This window comes from Dipodomys ordii, unplaced genomic scaffold (assembly GCF_000151885.1).
Source record: "Dipodomys ordii isolate 6190 unplaced genomic scaffold, Dord_2.0 Scaffold135, whole genome shotgun sequence".
Lineage (NCBI taxonomy): Eukaryota > Metazoa > Chordata > Mammalia > Rodentia > Heteromyidae > Dipodomys > Dipodomys ordii.
The window spans coordinates 2864018-2881207 of record NW_012267351.1 but is presented as its reverse complement, the minus strand read 5'-3'; the positions used below and the strand labels follow the sequence as shown (position 1 = coordinate 2881207).

Sequence of the window (17190 nt, the reverse complement as noted above, 5' to 3'; positions counted from 1 at the left end):
TTTTCTTTTTTGCTTATGTGGTGCTGAGGAATCGAACCCAGGGCCTCAGGCATGCAAGGCAAGTGCTCTACCACTGAGCCACCTTCCCAGCCCATTTTATCACTTCTCCACAGGTTGGAACATTGTCTTTGAACCCCTATAGTTACTTATAGTAACTGTCAGTATTTTGTTTCTGTCCATTAGTGCTCATTTCCCCCAATAGTCTCCTATATATGGTTGGTCATAGGGCTTGAACTCAGGGCCTGGGCGCTGTCTCTAAGCTCTTTAGCTCAAGGCTGGTGCTCTATCACTTTGAGCCACAGCTCCACTTTGTTGTGTTTTGTTTTGTTTTTCTTTTTGGTGGTTAATTGGAGACAACAGTCTCACAGGGACTTTCCTGCCTAATCTGACTTTGGACTGTGATCCTCAGATCCTGAGTACCTAGGATTACAGGTGTGAGCCATCAGCGCCTGGCTATAACAAATTTATTTCTGAAGCTGTTAAAGGATGGTGGGAAGATGTGCCTGTAATGGTGCATCACACTCATTTTATAAGGAGTCCTGCAGACTGGTAAATAGATAAAGAACCAAGAGAAGACCAAAAGTAAACTTTAGGAAGAGAAACATTTATTTAACAAGAATTCAGTGGGCAAAGTTAAAGGCAAGGTATATAATAACTTAGGGGGAATTTCCAAAGAGCAAAAGCATAGTACATGTGACTAAGCTATAGGAAACGTCAAAAATCACAGTAGTGAGAAAACAGGGATAACGTTAATATCCAAAAGCCCTCCTGCATGGGTCTCAGCACATGGAGTAGAGGTAAAGATATCATGAACAGGTAGGTAGGCCTCTCAGATGCACGCTTACTCAACTTCATCGTGATCTTTGAATTTCAGGGGATAAATTTAGTTCCTCTCTAGAGGCATAAACATTTGTACCAATCAGGTACAGGGTCCCATCTTCAGAGAGGACAGATGAGGCCAACACACACAGAAAACAGAGGCCAAATGTGGAATCAGCTCTTGCTGACGACCAGCCTCCATGCTGGGCGTGGTCTTCATGGACCTCTTCCCTCTGGCTAGTCACTGTGGACCCAGACTCTATATGGCTTCCACAGTAAATCAAAGGGGAAGACAAGAAATGTGGACAGGGCACAAGCCATCCCACTCACAGGCACCCTGCTACTTGGGGCCTTCTTCATCCTCACCCTTGGGCTGGGCTGCCATGGTGGAGGTCTTTTTCAGGCTTCGCTTTCTCTTCTGCACATTCTGCTCTGGATGGAACAGGATGACGTAGGTTTTGGGCACGTAGAGCATTCCTAGGGACACCGATGCACTCAGGCTCAAGGACACCGTCAGTGTGGTGGTTTGGATATAGATCTAGACCGTGGAGGAGAGACAAGGAGGGCCTCAGATCTGTTCTCTCCCTTCCTGCCTTTGTGATAACACAGACTGGAGCTGAATGGGAAAGGAGACTGTGTGAAATCTACCAGGGCCCTTGATTACCTTCTCTGCTGATTGGGCAGTGCCAAAGAAGATGGGCACAAATGCCAGCCAGATGATGCAGGTGGTGTACATGGTGAAGCCAATGGGCTTGGCCTCATTGAAGGTCTCAGGCACTCCACGGGCCTTGATGGCATATACAGTGCACGTGACCATGAGGAGGAGGCTGTAGCCCAGGCAGCCGATGAGGGATAGATCTGACATGTCACACTTGAGGACCCCCCTGGCCTGCTCCGGATCCACCGTCCGCTGTTCCTCATAGTCAATCACACTGTGTGGGGGCTGGGCTCCCAGCCACGCTATCACTCCCACCACCTGCAGGCATCAATGGCATGTCAGGGACCTGCCCTCCTCCGGGGACAAGCTATCCTTGCCTTCCACCTAGGGTTTAGGAGAGAAGGGCTGCATTGTATGGAGGTATGTGTTGGCCATAGCAGGGCTGGTGGGTGAGGGGCAACTTGACATCTTTGTTCTATATTCTAACCATTGCTAGTGCTATGTATTGAATGCCTTCAAGGTGTAGTGGCTGAAATGATGGTCTTATCACATGCCTTTCTTGGCCTTAGCTTCTTCCACTACAGAATGGAATCCCTCATAATCTGTTAAGAGGACATGGTGAAGCTGAGCCCTAGCGTAGGGCTCATGCCTGTATTCCTACTAACTCAGGGGGGCTGATTTCTGAAGATCATGGTTTAAAGCCAGCCCAGGGAGAAAAGTCCAAGAGACCATTGTCCTAAGTGAGTTATTCTCATTACTCAAGAGCACGGCTCTATCTCCTGTGGCATTTATTTATTTATTTATTTATATTGTCAGTCGTGGGGCTTGAATTCTGGGTCTGGCCACTGTCCCTCAGCTCTTCAGCTCAAGGCTAGTGCTCTACCACTTGAGCTACAGTGCCACTTCCAGTTTTCTGATGGTTTATTGTAGATAAGAGTCTCATGGACTTTCCTGTCTGGGCTGGCTTTGAACCATGATCCTCAGATCTCAGCCTCCTAAGTAGCTAGGATGACAGGCATGAGCCACCGGCACCCAACTTCTATTTATTTTTAACACAAGGCCCTAACCCAGAGTGAGTAACTAGCCATAGATTAAGTTTAAGCTTGAGGCCTAGATCCTACGCCACAGCCCTGCCCCACGCCAGCCCTGTCCCCTGGGGAGACGCACCTGCAGGGAGGTGAGGCTGAAGGTGATGACGAGCTGGGAGGTGGGGCTGATGAAGGGCGGTGGGGTGACGGAGCGTTTGCCTTGCTCAAAGATGCGATAGATGCGGTTGGTCTTGGTGAGCAGGGCGGAGTAGCTGAGCGTGGTACCCAGGCCCAGGAAGAGTCTCCGGCCAGCACAGACGGCCGCCCCTGGCTCAGCCACCATGAGGAAGGTGATGGCGTAGATCAGGAAGATGCCGGTGAGCAGCACGTAGCTGAGCTCACGGCCCGAGGCGCGGACGATGGGGGTGTTGTTGTGCCGCACGAAGGTGGCGACCACCGTGGTGGTGGCCATGATGCCCAGCACGGCTAAGAGCAAGGGGGGCGCTGCCCAGGGAGAGGCCCAGGTGAGGCGGACCACAGGCGTGGGGCGACAGCCTGTGTGGTTGGGGGTGGGCCTCATGTCCCCGGGACAGGCCTCACACGTGAACTCGTCCACCTGGAAGCGGTAGCCATCACAGGCCTCACAGTGCCAACAACAGGGCACGCCCTTCACCATCTTCTTCCGCTCCCCCGGCCCACAGGGAAGGCTGCATTGAGATGGGGGTACCTCGCGGGGGTCACCTGACCACTGTAAAGCTTCTACCTAGAACACATGAAACATGGGCCGGTGATCCTGCTGCCAGGGACAGATTCCAGCCCCCCCCCACACACACCTGCACCCAGGGCTGGGTCTGAACCACTTACATCCAGTCTGAGCGCTTCTGCCCACTGGCCCACAGCCTGGTACCCACCGCTGCTGGCGCTGCCATTGTTCGCCTGGTACTGGAAGATGTCGTAACGTCCAGGAGCATCTCCGTTCTCATTGAACATCACTGGAGTTCCTGCACTGCCTGCAGGGAGAGCCTGTCATCCTTAGCTGCCGGCCTCCTGGGCCTCGCAGGACAAAGGAAGATGAAGGAGCTCAGGAGAAGAGGCTCAGCATCACACCTCACACCTATTAGGATTGCCCAGTGCCGGAGGCTCACCCCCTGTCATCCTAGCTACTCAGGAGGCTGAAATCTGAGGATCACGTTTCAAAGCCAGCCCAGGCAGGAAAGTCTGTGAGATTATGTTGCAATTAACCACCAAAAAGCCACAAGTGGAGCTATGGCTCAAGAGTGTTAAGCTTGAGCAACAACAAGCCTCAGGGACAGAGCCCAAGACTTGAGTTCAAGATCCAGGACCTATGCGCACATGCGCATACCCTCACACATGAACAGAGACATAGGGACCAGAACTCAGGTCTCTGGAAGTCATTCCAGGGCCCTCACCATTGAAGCGCACAGCTCGGATATACTGCAGCAGTGTCCGCCCGTCGGTGGGCTCCATTGCAGGGCACAGGCCTGTGTGGCCAGGGCACAGGGCCTGGTGCATGCTGTGCAGCGCATGGGCGATGGCGTACACAGCATCGATCACAAACTGGACCTTTCCCTCTTGCTCGTAGGCAGAGTCCTGGCCGATGCGTTCCTCGCCTGTCCTAGGATGTATGGAGGAAGTGTGCCTGGCTCCCAGAGACCCCAAACCAGGCTTCCCACCTTCTCCCCGGCAGCTCTCACCTGTGCATTTGCGGGCCGAGTCATCTGACTGGCCGCCCGAGCTGGTTAGTTTGCAGTTGAAGTTTTCTTCCCAGAACTCAGCAAACCAAATGTTCCTGCGGTTGTTCTCCAGGGAGCGCGTCATGAAGTACTGGTCAAAGCCTGAAAGGGAGGAGGGGGACAGACATCTGAGCCTACCATACTTCCAGGTGTGGTCCTGTGGCCAGGTTCTCTCCTGAATTCAAAGCCAGCTGGGAGATCCAGGGTAGAACTGGCTTCCCATCAACAACTCAGAGCTCACTATTCCAAAAGCCTTTTACCCTGGCCCCTTCCATCCTGGTTAGAATATTCTAACCACAGTATCTCAGAATCCTAGAGTCTGGGATTCCTGGTTTGTGGCATCTAACATACAGATGTGGGGAGTGAGTACCCCCTAGCGGGCACTCTGGGAAGGACAACCAGGGATTTCGGACTCTCACCATCAATGGATGCTCTTTTTGGCAGGATGGTGATGGCCCCCAGGGCAGCGTCCTCTAGGCTCAGGATGGGTGAGATCTTGGATCCCCAGCTGTCTGAGCCAACCCACAGGAAGTGACCTGTCAGGTTGGCCTGGCGTGTGGCCTCCAGGACCCTCCTGGTAGGAACAGAAGTGGGGGTGAGTGAAGACCTAGGATCCTCTCTGGCTTAGCCTTGGTCCATTCCTGTTCTTTATCCATCGGTCACAATTCACATCACTCACCAGATCCTTGTCAGTCAGGAGAAATGCAAGGGGTTTCTCTAATCCTCTGACCCCAGGCCTGTGCCCATGCTCTGTCCACACTGGCCCCCAGAGGGCGCTATGGTTGGTATATGGTATGGCAAAGGTGGGGGGTGTTGGGACCTTAAGAGGCGGGGCCTACTGCAACATTATTGGGTCTCTGGGGCCTAGTCCTCACCCCAGGGAAGGCTAAGCAGTTCTGTAGGACCCTTGCTTGGTTGCCTTTCAGTGATCCTGGCCCTGCCCCGCTCTCTGGCTTCCTGACTCACCCTGTGGTCTCTCCCTCAGACACATACACCTGCCAGAATGACACCTGCTAAACTAGGATGCAGCCCACCGCCCTCCCCAGAACTCTTATGGTGCTGTTAGGACTTCTGACCTCCAAGACCATGAACTAAATATACCTCTTCTCCCTACAAGCTGTCCAGTGAACATGGACTACTTGTAGAGAACTCCTTGGGGTGAAAATCAAGGCCATTTAGAAGCCATCCCTTTCCCCAGATGTCTCCAGAAGAGCTGCCTCTGGGCCTGGGGCTGCAGCCTCCTGTTGATTCCTTCTGTGCTGAGTGTGAGGCTTGGCGAGGGCAGAGGAAAATGGAAGGGAGCGGGGGGGGGGAGATGGCGGGACCTCCCTGAGAAACACCAAAGTGGTATCTGCCTCACCTGATGTCATCCTCATTGGCGAAGATGATAATGCCCCGGGCATTGGGCGTCTCCATGAGCCTCCGGATAACCTTGTCAAACTCTCCAGGCTTTGGTTCTCTGGGAATCTTGATGGATTGGGCAATACAGACGCCCCCTAGGTGTCAGGGTGCTAAAGTCAGCTGTCATCCCGCCCACCCTCTCCTCCCCCTCCCGCTTGACCTCCACAGAGCCATTTAATCATCCGGGGACCTGGCTAATGGGGTCTGGAGAACCACAGGCAGGGGCACCTGCCCAGCTGGCAGATCACCAGCAACCCCTCAGCCCCTGGCCACACCCCTACAGGCTCCTTGATGCCTGGAACCCCCAGCTTGCGGCTCACCAGCCTCGCGGGAGATCTGCACAAAGGCCTCCACCCCGCTCTCGCCATAGTTGCCCTCTGAGGCCAGCGTGGACACGTAATTCCAGCCCAGTGCCCGCACAATGTCCACCATGGCCTGGGCTTGGTATGAGTCGGGTGGCACCACTCGGGAGAAGAAGTCATAGCGCGTGGAGTCACTGAGCTCTGGGGCCGTGGAGGCGTAGCTGATCTGGGGTATCTGGAGGCAGGAAGGACGGACAGCCAGGCTGGGAATGGACAGCAGGTCACCCAAAGGAGGGAGGGGCGGTGAGGGGAGGCTTGGGGGCCAGAGAGGAGGGTGATGCAGAGGTGACCAGGGGGAGGGGCCTCAGAGAGCGCTGTCCCACGCATGCACTGATGCGTATGGAAGGTTTAGGGGCTGGAGCCGTGTACAGCTGTGCAGGCTGTGTCTTAAACAAGGAGAAGGAAGCCAAGGGGAAGCGAGGGCTGGAATCCAGCCTGTTACCAATCCAAGTGGTGGCATACCTCGGAAAAAGAGGTGTCTTCTGAGGAAAGTATGCTCCCCAATTCCCACCCAAGGATGTGAGCAAACAACACGGGAACCCAAGAGGGGTCGCTGAGTGGAGGCTGCATCAGAGGGGACAGGCTCTTTGAAAACTGGCTTTTTTCCATGTGCATTAGAGCTGTGAGCAGCAGGGATTAGAGCTGAGCCCTTGGTGCGGGGCATGCCGAGCTGGGCAAGGCTGGTAAAGGGGGAAGGGTGTGGTCTGAACCAGGTTGGAAGCAGAGGTACTCAGGAGGCACAAAGCAAAGGCAGATCGGGAAGGGGAAGCTCCGGGAAGAGGAGACTGGGGCTACTCTCCGGCTGTTTGATTTGGAAGAAAAAGATGGTGGAGTGTGGACGTGCTGTGGGAAAAGATGGAGAGAGGAGGAAAGAGAGAAGGAAGGAGAGACACGGAGAAGAGACAGGGGTCCTGGGCTCCCAGTGATTGTTCCCCTCAGCTCCAGTCCCCAGGAGGTCCCCTGAATGCACTTCACTCTGCGATTTCTTCATGAATCTGGGTGGGGAGGAGAGACAGACAGACAGACACCCGAGCACCAGGCAGGGATGGGGACAGGGGAGGGGTGGGGACACACAGGATGGCAACCCAACGTCCCCAGTGTCATGGACGATGTGTCTGTGCCCCACATCCACAGTGCAAACGCGGGGGGGGGGGTGTTGGAGATCAGCAGATAGATGCCAGAGGCCACAGGTATGGCCCACACAGGCTGCTCACCAGACAACGCAAACTCTCGGGGTGCTAAGAGCAAAGCCTCTGCTCTCACAGACAGCTGGAGGGACAAAGGCCTTGCCCAGGCCGGGTGAAGGATGTCCAGCAATCCTTAGGGGTAGACCCCCCCCCTTCCTCCATGGCTCACATCTGTCACCCTAACGATCCAGGAGGCTGTGATCTGAGGATCATGGTTCGAAGCCAGCCCCCCGGGGTGTGGGGAGGGGGGAAGAAAGCCCATGAGACTCATCACCCAAAATAAACCCCCAATAGTGGTGCTGTGGCTCAAGTGGTGGAGCGCCAGCCTTGAGTGGGCAAAGCTCAGGAACAAGCGGCCCAGGTCCACAAGTTCAAACCCCGGGACGGGCACCCAACCCACCAACCGGACAGAAGGCCGAGACCCTCACCGCGAACAGGCGCAGCACGTTGGCCACCATGATGGACACGGAGCTGGCGGAGGCGCCCACCACGGCCACCACGCGCTCGGGGGCCCCCGGGACAGCGCAGCCCGGCCTCGTCGCCGTCGCCGCGGCCCCGGATCAGCGCCTGCACGAAGCTCAGCGCCTGCTCCAGCGCGTGCGTGTCCCGCGAGCACGTGTCCAGCAGCCGCGCGCCCAGGCGCACGCCCGGCAGCAGCCGCGGGTCGGCGTTCACGCGGTCCAGCGCGTACAGCATGGCCTCCAGCCGGTGCACGCCCTGCTCCTTCTTCAGCGGCCCGCACGCCGCGCCCGCCGCGCCCCGCGCGTGCACCGGGAACAGCCCGCCCAGCGTCAGCCCGCCCGCCAGCCGCACCGAGCCCGCCGCGCGCGCCACGCCCGCCCGCGCCAGCCACGCCAGCAGCGCCAGCAGCGCGGCCCGCGAGTCCCCCGCGCCCCGGGGCCGCGCCATCCGCAGGGAAAGGGCGGGAGGAAGGGAGGGGGGGACCGAGGAGGAACGCTCTGAGCACCCGATCGCACCAGCCAGCCCACCCTCCACCTCACCCCCAAACCCCGACCCCAGCTCCGGTCCTGGGAGGGGAGGGAGAGTTGGCTGAACCGGCCTCCCTGGGAGGTCACCTCGCACTCTCCTACCCTACCCTCCTGCCCCCACCCCCACCCCCGATCGATCGCTGGCCTGCCCCCAGCCCGACAACCCCGGTCCTGTCCTTCCCGGGGTGCGCCCCCAGCCACCGCTGCGCCTCTCCGTCCTGTCCACCCGCGCCTGTGGCTCGGCCGCTCAGGACAAGCCTGTGACAGATGCCAGGGCTCCGAGCCAGAGAGGATTTAAGGATTCTGGAGAGAGATGGGAGAGGGCAGACCACCTCCTGAGCTTGGAGGGTGGAGGAATCCATGCGCTCCCCCTCTCCGCCTCCTCCCTCCCCGCCCACCCAGCCTGTCTCCCTGTGCCATCTCTGTCTTATTTTTGTTTCTGAGTCTCTGTTTCTATGTCTCTGGTGTGATATCTCTCTTCTGGAGATCTCTCTCCCTCCCCCTCCCCCACCCAGTGTCTGTCTGTCTGTCTGTCCCCTTCCTTTCCCTTTCTCTTGGCCACAACCTCTTTTGACTTCAGCTGTCTGGCTAAGGGTCTGCCAGCACCCAGTCACAAACCATGCGTGCTGGGTAATCGGCAGATGGTGATTGAGGCTGGAAGAGGAGCTGAAGGACAGGAGGAAGGGCAGGAGGGGCAGGAGCAAACCACACCCCAGCAGACCCTTAACATCAGCAACGTTCAACAGACCTGCAGCAAAGTGACTTTTCCCACTAACTCCCATTGCCAGTGGACAATCAGAACCTCAGGAACTGAATTACCATGCCCTAGGTCACACCGCTGACCCCGGCCAGTGTCAAGATTTGTGCCCAGAATGGTGGAAAAACACCAGTCCAAGCCACCTTTGGCTAGAGAGAGAAAACAAGGCTGGCTTACCCAGCAATTCCCACTCTTGCTTCTGAGAAACCCCTAAGGAGTTGTCCCCCTGGTCATTTATTCCTGATGTTCAGCCTGGTGGCGCATGTCTGTAACCCTAGCTGCTTGCAAGGCTAAGGTAAGAGAATGTTGGCCAAAACCAACCTGGGAAAAAAGCAAGATTATCTGGATGAAAAAAATAAATAGCTTAAAAAGTGTACAGAAAAGCCAGGTATTGGTGGCTCATGCTTATAGTCCTAGCTGCCCAGGAGGCTGAGATCTGAGGATTGTGGTTCAAAGCCAGCCTGGGGAGAAAAATCCATGAGACTTATCGCTAACAACCCACATAAAATAGCTGGAAGTGGACCTGTGGCTCCAGTGGTAGAGAGCTAGTTTTCAGCAAAAGGAGGTCAGAGACAATGCCCAGGCCCAGAATCCAAGCCCTAGATTTGGCACACACACACACACACACACACACACACACACACACACACACACACAGTGCAAGAAAGCTCAAGGCTCTGAATTCAAATTCTAACTCCCATAAACATTAAAATGAAAACCTAAAAGTTTTCTGAGTTTGGGTCTAAGCAGTAACCTGGAGCTGACTCACCAACTGTGAGCCTCTCTGAACTTGACTTTCTCCAAAGGTATCTTACCACCATCTCTGTCTGAAGATGAGATTAGGCTGTTTGGTGTGGAAGGCGCATAGGGTGTCTTGGAGACAGGTGGTGAGCTCTCAGCCGTGGCTTAGCCAGATCACGGAAGTAGGGCTGAGCTGGCTTGGCTTTTGCCTCCATTAAACCGGGTAGATTAGGGTGGCTGTGGGGATTTGGGTATAGCTGGCAGAGGGAACAAGGAGGAGAAATGTGTGGCTCCTACTACATTCGAGGCCTCAGTATTCTCTGTCCCAGCAGCTGGCCAACCTCCTCTGTGGTAGAAGCCAGGAGTTGGGAGAGACAGCTTGGTTTCTACCATTTTACAGGCTGGGCAAGGTGAGGCCCTTGAGCGGGTACCAGGCCTGAGCCAGATGCTGCTGCAGAGAGCGCAGCGTCCACATCTGCCTTTGCTACAAAGAGGTTTCCGTTCAATTTGTCAGTGTGTGAGTAGAGTGCTTCTTCAGGTCACCCCCTTGGTTGTTTTCCCCCATCCCTGCAAGTTAGGGCCACATCCGGATGTCCTATGGAATTAGAACTTTACTATAGGAATTTTTTAAGGGATGGGTGTGTGTGTGTGTATTTCATCTATACCACCACCCTGCAAAGACTGCGAATTCTGTCTAGTGCTTTGACACAACAGTAATTGAGAACAAGGGTTATGGAGGCCCTGGGGAGGGGGCAGAGGGTACACAGGTCATCTTCACAGCTGCCAAGGACAAAGCACCATAGCACTGCAATGCTACAGCGTTCACCTGGCAATAGAGATTTCAAAGTCGTGATTGTTTGCATTAGCCCAATACGCTTAGAAATGGGACAACAGATCCACCAGAGGCAGATTGATTTATGTATTAAAATGCAGGTCTATTCCGAAATAACGCATGCTGCCATTTTGCCCGTGGGTGACATTATATGAGTGGACAGAGCTATTTGCAAAAGGTAGAACTGGAAGTGATTTGATCGAATCAGTCTGAAGTAACAGCTGTCTAATGCAGGAACCTGCAATGTGAAGCCTGTTCATTTTTGTTAGATCAGTTGGCATGAGTTTTATTGTTTGAGATTGGTACTGGCTTGAAGATGATAGACAAACATTTAGGCTCCTGGCTATCTTCATGGAAAGATCTCCACTATTTTGAAACAAAACTGCTTTAATGAAAACTACATACTTTGTGGTTTGGTTTGGTTTCCATGCCAATACTGGGGCTTGAACTCAGGGCCTCAGCAATGTCCTTGCGCTTTTTTTGCACGCAAGGCTGGAGCTCTACCACTTGAGCCACAGCTCCATTTCCATATTTTTGGAGGTTCATTAGAGATAAGAATCTCACAGGCTTTCCTCTCTGGGTTGGCTTCAAACTCCCATCTCCAGACCTGTCTCCTAAGTAATTAGGATTACAGGTATATGTCTAGCCACAGACTCATTGATACATTTAATATTTTGATCTGCCTTTCCAGAGAGCACAGAGGCTTCAAGTATGAAAGACAGTTGTAAAGAACCCCTCATTAAATATCTGAGTGTCCTTAGTTGAGAGACACTGTTTCATGGTTTGTTACCTTGTTTGCTTATCAGTAAGAGATGAATGACAACACAGTTCTATTTGAAATTAGAGAAATTAGTGTGGGAAAGGCCATCCACTCAGACTTGCGAGAGAAATCCATGTAGGACAGGCACCAGAGATGGTTTCTTAAAGGGCCGTGTCCCAGGAGCTTGGTGGCTGTCACATTTGTCCATGTCCTAATCCACAGGACCTGTAGGGGTCCTCTTCTCTGGCAAAGGGAACTTTGCAAACGTGATTAAGGATTTGGGTATGGGAGAGATGATCCTGGATTATCCAGGTGGGCTCCATGCCACCAGAAAGATCCTTATAAATAAAAGATGCGAGCAGAGAGAGGTCAGAAGAGGCTTCGAAATGAACAAAGAAGCCCCCTGCCAAGGAAGTCAGCTCTAATACGCCCAGGGAGACAAGGAAAAGGATTCTTCCTTGAGCTACCCCAGGAGTACCGCCTTGCTAACAACTTCACCTAGGCCTAAGGAAACTAATTTGAGACTTCTGGTTTCTAGAGTATAAAGAACAGAAATCTACATTGTTTGAATTATTGTTATAATTCGTTACACTGATTAGAATTGGATTGGATTGGATCTGGTTTGAGTGTCCGCCCCATACCCCCAGCGTCAAGTGTTGGAAGTATGGTACCCAATGAGAATGTGAGAGGTGGTAGGGTCTTTATAAGGTAGAGCCTAGCCTGATGCTTATAATCTTAGCTACTCAGGAGGCTGAGATCTAAGAATCATGGTCTGAAACCAGCCTGAGCAGAAAAGTCTGTGAGACTCTTATCTCCAATGAACAAGTAAAAAAATTCTAGAAATGGAGCTGTGGCTCAAGTTATAGAACAACAGCCTTGAATGGAAAATCTAAGGGACGGTGCCTAGGTCCTGAGTTCAAGCCCAAGTACTGGCACAACACAGACACGCAGACACACAGACACAGACAGACAGACAGACAGACACACTTCACATATCAGAAGAGGCAATAACCCTCTACTCCCAGTTGGTTATGTACAAGGTTTGAATCATGGGTGGTATGGGGTAGAGAGCTGAATGAAGAGGAAGAGGAAGCTATAGGATGTTTATCAGGAAGAGAAGATGACAACTGGAGACTTCAGAGAAAGACAAATGGCACAAAACACATCAAAGGGTGATGACAGGTGTTTGTGTTGGACAACAGAATACATATTCCTGAAAACTCTTGTTTTGTATAAAGATACAAATGGAAAATAACTCTGAGGATAGAGAAGACTGACCTTGTAACCGATAATTCAAGTCAAGCAGATATGGAACCAGAACACTAATGAAAACCAAAATCTTAATAAGAAATAATAGCAGGGCCAGAAATGTAGCTCAGTAGTACAGCTACCTTTGGCTAGCAAGCATGATGTCCTGGGTTCAATCTCCAGCTTAACAAAAACATAAGAACAAGGAACACGGTGTTTCTAGAGAAAGCAGTCATATCAAGCTGAAACTTAAGAGCTAAAGAATGTCCCACGCAATTCTATTTCCTCAATCCCTTCTGCTACCTTCTAGTTCTCCTGCATTCAAATTCATTTACTTTGAGTGCAAAATATTACTGTTCTAGGAAAAAGATATCTAGAAACCTTATGAGGTTTAAAACATAGAACAAGAAAGAAAATTTACTGACTTGCCCCAAAAGCAAAGATACAGAAACCCTAGCCCAAGTTGATAAACCGACATGCATAAAAATGTCACAAGCATGTCTGGTTTGCCCCAGAAATGAACTTGAGCAGATTAATGACTTAGAAAAATCTATTAGTGTAATTCACTGCATTAACAGATTAAAGGGAAAAATATGATTATCCAAATGGATGCAGAAAAAATTTTTGATAAAATCTAATGTTCATTCATGATTTGAAAAGTTTAGCAATCTAGGGATTTTTTTTTAGTTTGATGAAATTATCTACTAAAAGCCCACAGAAAACATTGTAATCAGTGATGAGTCTCATAAAGTATGTATTTCCTTCAAAAACCAGAACAAGATAAAAACTGAAATTATCCCTTGGATAAAGGCATTTCTCCAGAATTATTTATTGGTAACTTGCTTTTTCTTTATGATTTGCAATGTCAGTTTCTCATAAATGGTCACGTATTGCTTAATGACAGGGATATAATTGAAAAAAGCATTGTGAGAGAATTTCATTCTTTAAAAAAAATTTGTATTCTAGTACTGGAGCTAAAACTCAGGGCTTAAGCAATGTCCCTTAACTTTTTTGCACAAAGTTGGCATTCTACCACCTGGGCTACCCCTCCACTTCCATCTTTTTTTGTTGTTGTTGTTCATAGGGCTTGAACTTGGGCCCTAAGCACTGTCCTGAGCTCTTTTGCTGAAGGCTAGTGCTCTACCACTTTGAGCCACAGCACTACTTCCAGTCTTTGAGTAATTGGGGATAAGAGTCTCACAGGGACTTTTCTGGGCTAGCTTCAAATGCAATCCTCAGATCTTAGCCTCCTGAGCAGCTAGGATTATAGTTGTGAGCACCAGCACCCAGCTCACTTCCATCTTTTTGGTGTTTAGTTGGAGATAAGAGTCATGGACTTTGCTGCAGGGTCTCCCTTCAAACCTTTATCCTTAGATCTTAGCCTCCTGAGTAGTTAGGATTACAGGCTTTGTGTAACTATCAGAGTGGACTTACCTGCACCTAGAGGTTTGCTTGTCCTGTATCCTCATCAACGCTGTGTTATATTGTTAATATAAAGGTGATGTGGTACAGAAGGCTTACAGTTACATAAGTCAGGTAATGAGTACATTACTTTTTAGACAGTGTTGCTCTGCTGTGGGGTGTTTTTAAAAATATTATAATAGTCATTCTAATTAGTGCAAAGTGTTCTATATCTCAATGTGGTTTTGATTTATAGTTCCACAATAACTAATATATGCAATTTTATTTCTTCAATGTAAAGTGGCCTATTTCATCCAAATAAGTTTACTGTGAAATAATGTTTGTCTTTTTATTTTAGCATCTTAACCCTAGATTTCTTCTCCATATGATTTACCTAACATACATTAGTCAACCCTGTATTTTCTACCTTCTAGTGCCCTTTGGATTCACATCTGTCTATAAACTATAAGGTTTACAGAGGCCTTGACAATAGATCTCTCTTGAGCCCTCAAGAGTATTTTGATTGGCAAACACCCCCTCTTTGTCCCCACCCAAGGGTAGGGTTATGAACCAGGTAGCTCATTATCTGGCCTCACCCCAAGCTACTTCTTTTTTTTTAATTTTTTTGGGGGGGTTCGGTTGTGGGGCCTGAACTCTGGGCCTGGGCTCTGTCCCTCAGCTCTTCAGCTCAAGGCTAGCACTCTACCACTTGAGACACAGTGCCACTTCTGGCTTTTTTTTTCTTTTTTGCTTATGTGGTGCTGAGGAATCAAACCCAGGGCCTCATGCATGCAAGGCAAGTGCTCTACCACTGAGCCACCTTCCCAGCCCACCACAAACTACTTCTTTAGCAATCCCTATAGGCTCAAGTCACAGGCCTGGGCACTGTCCCTCAGCTTCTTTTGCTCAAGGCTAGAACTCTACCACTTGAGCCACAGCTCAAGTGTATGTGATACTGAGGAATGGAACCCAGGGCTTCACGCATGCTAGGCAAGCACTCTACCACTAGGCAACATTCCCAGCTGCAAAACAATTTTTATATAAAAAGTTGGTAAGTAGATTCTAGTAGTTCAGAATAAGCAATGAGTAGCTAGTTTTCCATATTCTTAAATACATACTCATCTTACCCTCTTTAATATTATTGCCATTATAATTATGAATAAAGTACACTAAAATACTGGGTGTCTGAAGACTTTCAGCTGTCTGACACCAGCCTGAACGCGTTCCCTTCTTGGACACCGTAGAGTAGTGTCGCTATGCCAACTGGGAAATGTAGTCCAAGGGCGCCAGTGCTGCTGTGCGCGCAGGGAAGCCTGAGGACTCCCTGAGGAGCATGCGCAGTTGTTCGGGGAGGCTTAGCGGTGCAGCGGGTCCCTGCACTGTGCGTTCTGTTTGCTGCTGGTAAAGGGGCACAGCGTGGAGTGCCCGCGTGCGCGGTGAAAGTACAGACTGTTGGCCAAGGCGAGGGCGGCGACGGTGCGGGTGGCTCCGGGGTGCGGGACCGGGGGTTGACCGCGGCGCGGGCCCTCGCGGAGCTCCGGGCTCGGGGCGCGACGCGGCTCGACAGGTGAGCAGGGACGGAAGGGGGCGTGGTTAGAGGAGGGGCGTGGTCTGCGACAGGGCGTGGCCGGGAAGATGCTGCTGTGAAACCCTGGGGGACAAATAGACCCAGAGAAGAGACTACAGGTGTCCTCACCCGTGCCCTGTTTAGGGGCTCATGAGTTCTGGGGAGGTTCCCAACACTGCATTGGTGAGTTTAGCCGTCCTCCCTCTGGAATTGTAACTTTGTTTTCTGATTATGGTTTTTTTTTGGGGGGGGGGACACTTTTTTTGGACACTTTTACTACACTGAATCCTAGTGTTAGGTAACTGCTTGTTTTGTTTTTGTTCTTTCTTTCTCCGAAACTGTGTCCGCTGGCTGTGACCTCCCCTTTCTCTGAGTGGTTAATTTTTTTTATTTTTTATTTTTATTGTGAAAATACGGTACAAAGGGGTTACAATTACATGAGCAAGGTAATGAGTGCATTTCTTATCAAGCATTGTTGCCTCCTCCTTTGTTTCCCCTTCCCATCCCTTCCTATCTCCCCCCCCCCCCACTTCGCACCAAAGTTGTAAAGTTCGTTTTTCGACATAACGTCTTGTACATCTCATTGTTGCAATGGGTCCACCTGTATCCCTATTTAAACGATTTGGTTTTTTCCCTTCCCCTCCACAAATTATACCACCATCAAATACAGTGAAAGCAGGGGTTATAATGTGGGGGAGGGACATACAAAGCAACAAAGAAATCATCTTATAAATATGTTAGAAACAATAGCAAGAAAGAAAAAACATTTGAGTCCTTATCTTGGGGTCCATTTCACCTAACATCAACTTATCTGACCGTTTCTGCTTGTCTCAGACATATACTAGTTATTGCAAATAAGGGAAACCATGGGGCCTATGTTTCTTAGGGCAAGTCTTACTTCACTTAATATAATTTTTTTCCAAATCTTTCCATTTCCTAACAAATGGGGCAATGTTATTCTTTCTGATGGAGGCATAGAATTCCACTGTGTCTATATACCACATTTTCTTGATCCATTCATCTACTGAGGGGCAACTGGGTTGGTTCCATATCTTAGCTATGGTAAATAATGCTGCAATAAACATAATTGTGCTGGTGTTTAATTTTTGTATTATTGAGAGGAGTACCTCCTGTAGATTGTACTCTGCCTTTGAGCCTTTGCTCTGTATTTGAAATTGAGTTCTGGAGTGGGCTTTATGCCACATTTAAGCGGCTTTTCTTTTTGATGCAAGAAGCAAAAGTTTCAAGAGGAAGAGTGGATAGGGCTGAGTTTTATCAGCTGTTTCTGAGAAATATATCCATTCTTCAAATGCCTTTTTTTTTTGGTGGGTATGTGTGGTACTGAAGTTTGAACTCAAAGCCTTGATCTTGCTAGGTAGGCATTCTACCACTTGAACCATGCCTCCAGCCTCCAATGCTGTTTTTACCTCCACCAGTATGCAAGGGCAGATGTGTAGTTAGTTACACCTTTCCACTTTAATTAACACCCATGAACTGTGTGTCAGCCATGTGTACGGCTGTACTTTTTACTTGGTTAGTGAACATTGGATGATTTCTGAAAACTTTTGTGCCTGCACTGGCACTCTACCACTTGAGCCACGCTTCTGCTTTGGGCTCTTGATGGGTTATTTGGAGTTAACAGTCTCCTGGCTGGCTTCAAAGATCTCCGAATCTCAGTCTCCTGAG

The 17190-nt window shown here is 50.5% G+C and overlaps 1 protein-coding gene and 1 pseudogene across 1 annotated transcript; one reads left to right on the top strand and one right to left on the bottom strand.

Annotated features, from left to right (window-relative positions):
• LOC105996764 overlaps positions 1-17190 on the top strand; it is a 55080-nt pseudogene that overhangs the window by 22175 nt on the left and 15715 nt on the right.
• Positions 1160-8118, bottom strand: Grm6 (glutamate receptor, metabotropic 6). The gene is given in 11 exon segments (XM_013030870.1): positions 1160-1357; positions 1484-1795; positions 2645-3268; positions 3370-3515; positions 3936-4136; positions 4221-4361; positions 4679-4833; positions 5620-5755; positions 5981-6197; positions 7638-7719; positions 7721-8118. Coding segments are annotated over 11 exon segments (2610 nt in total).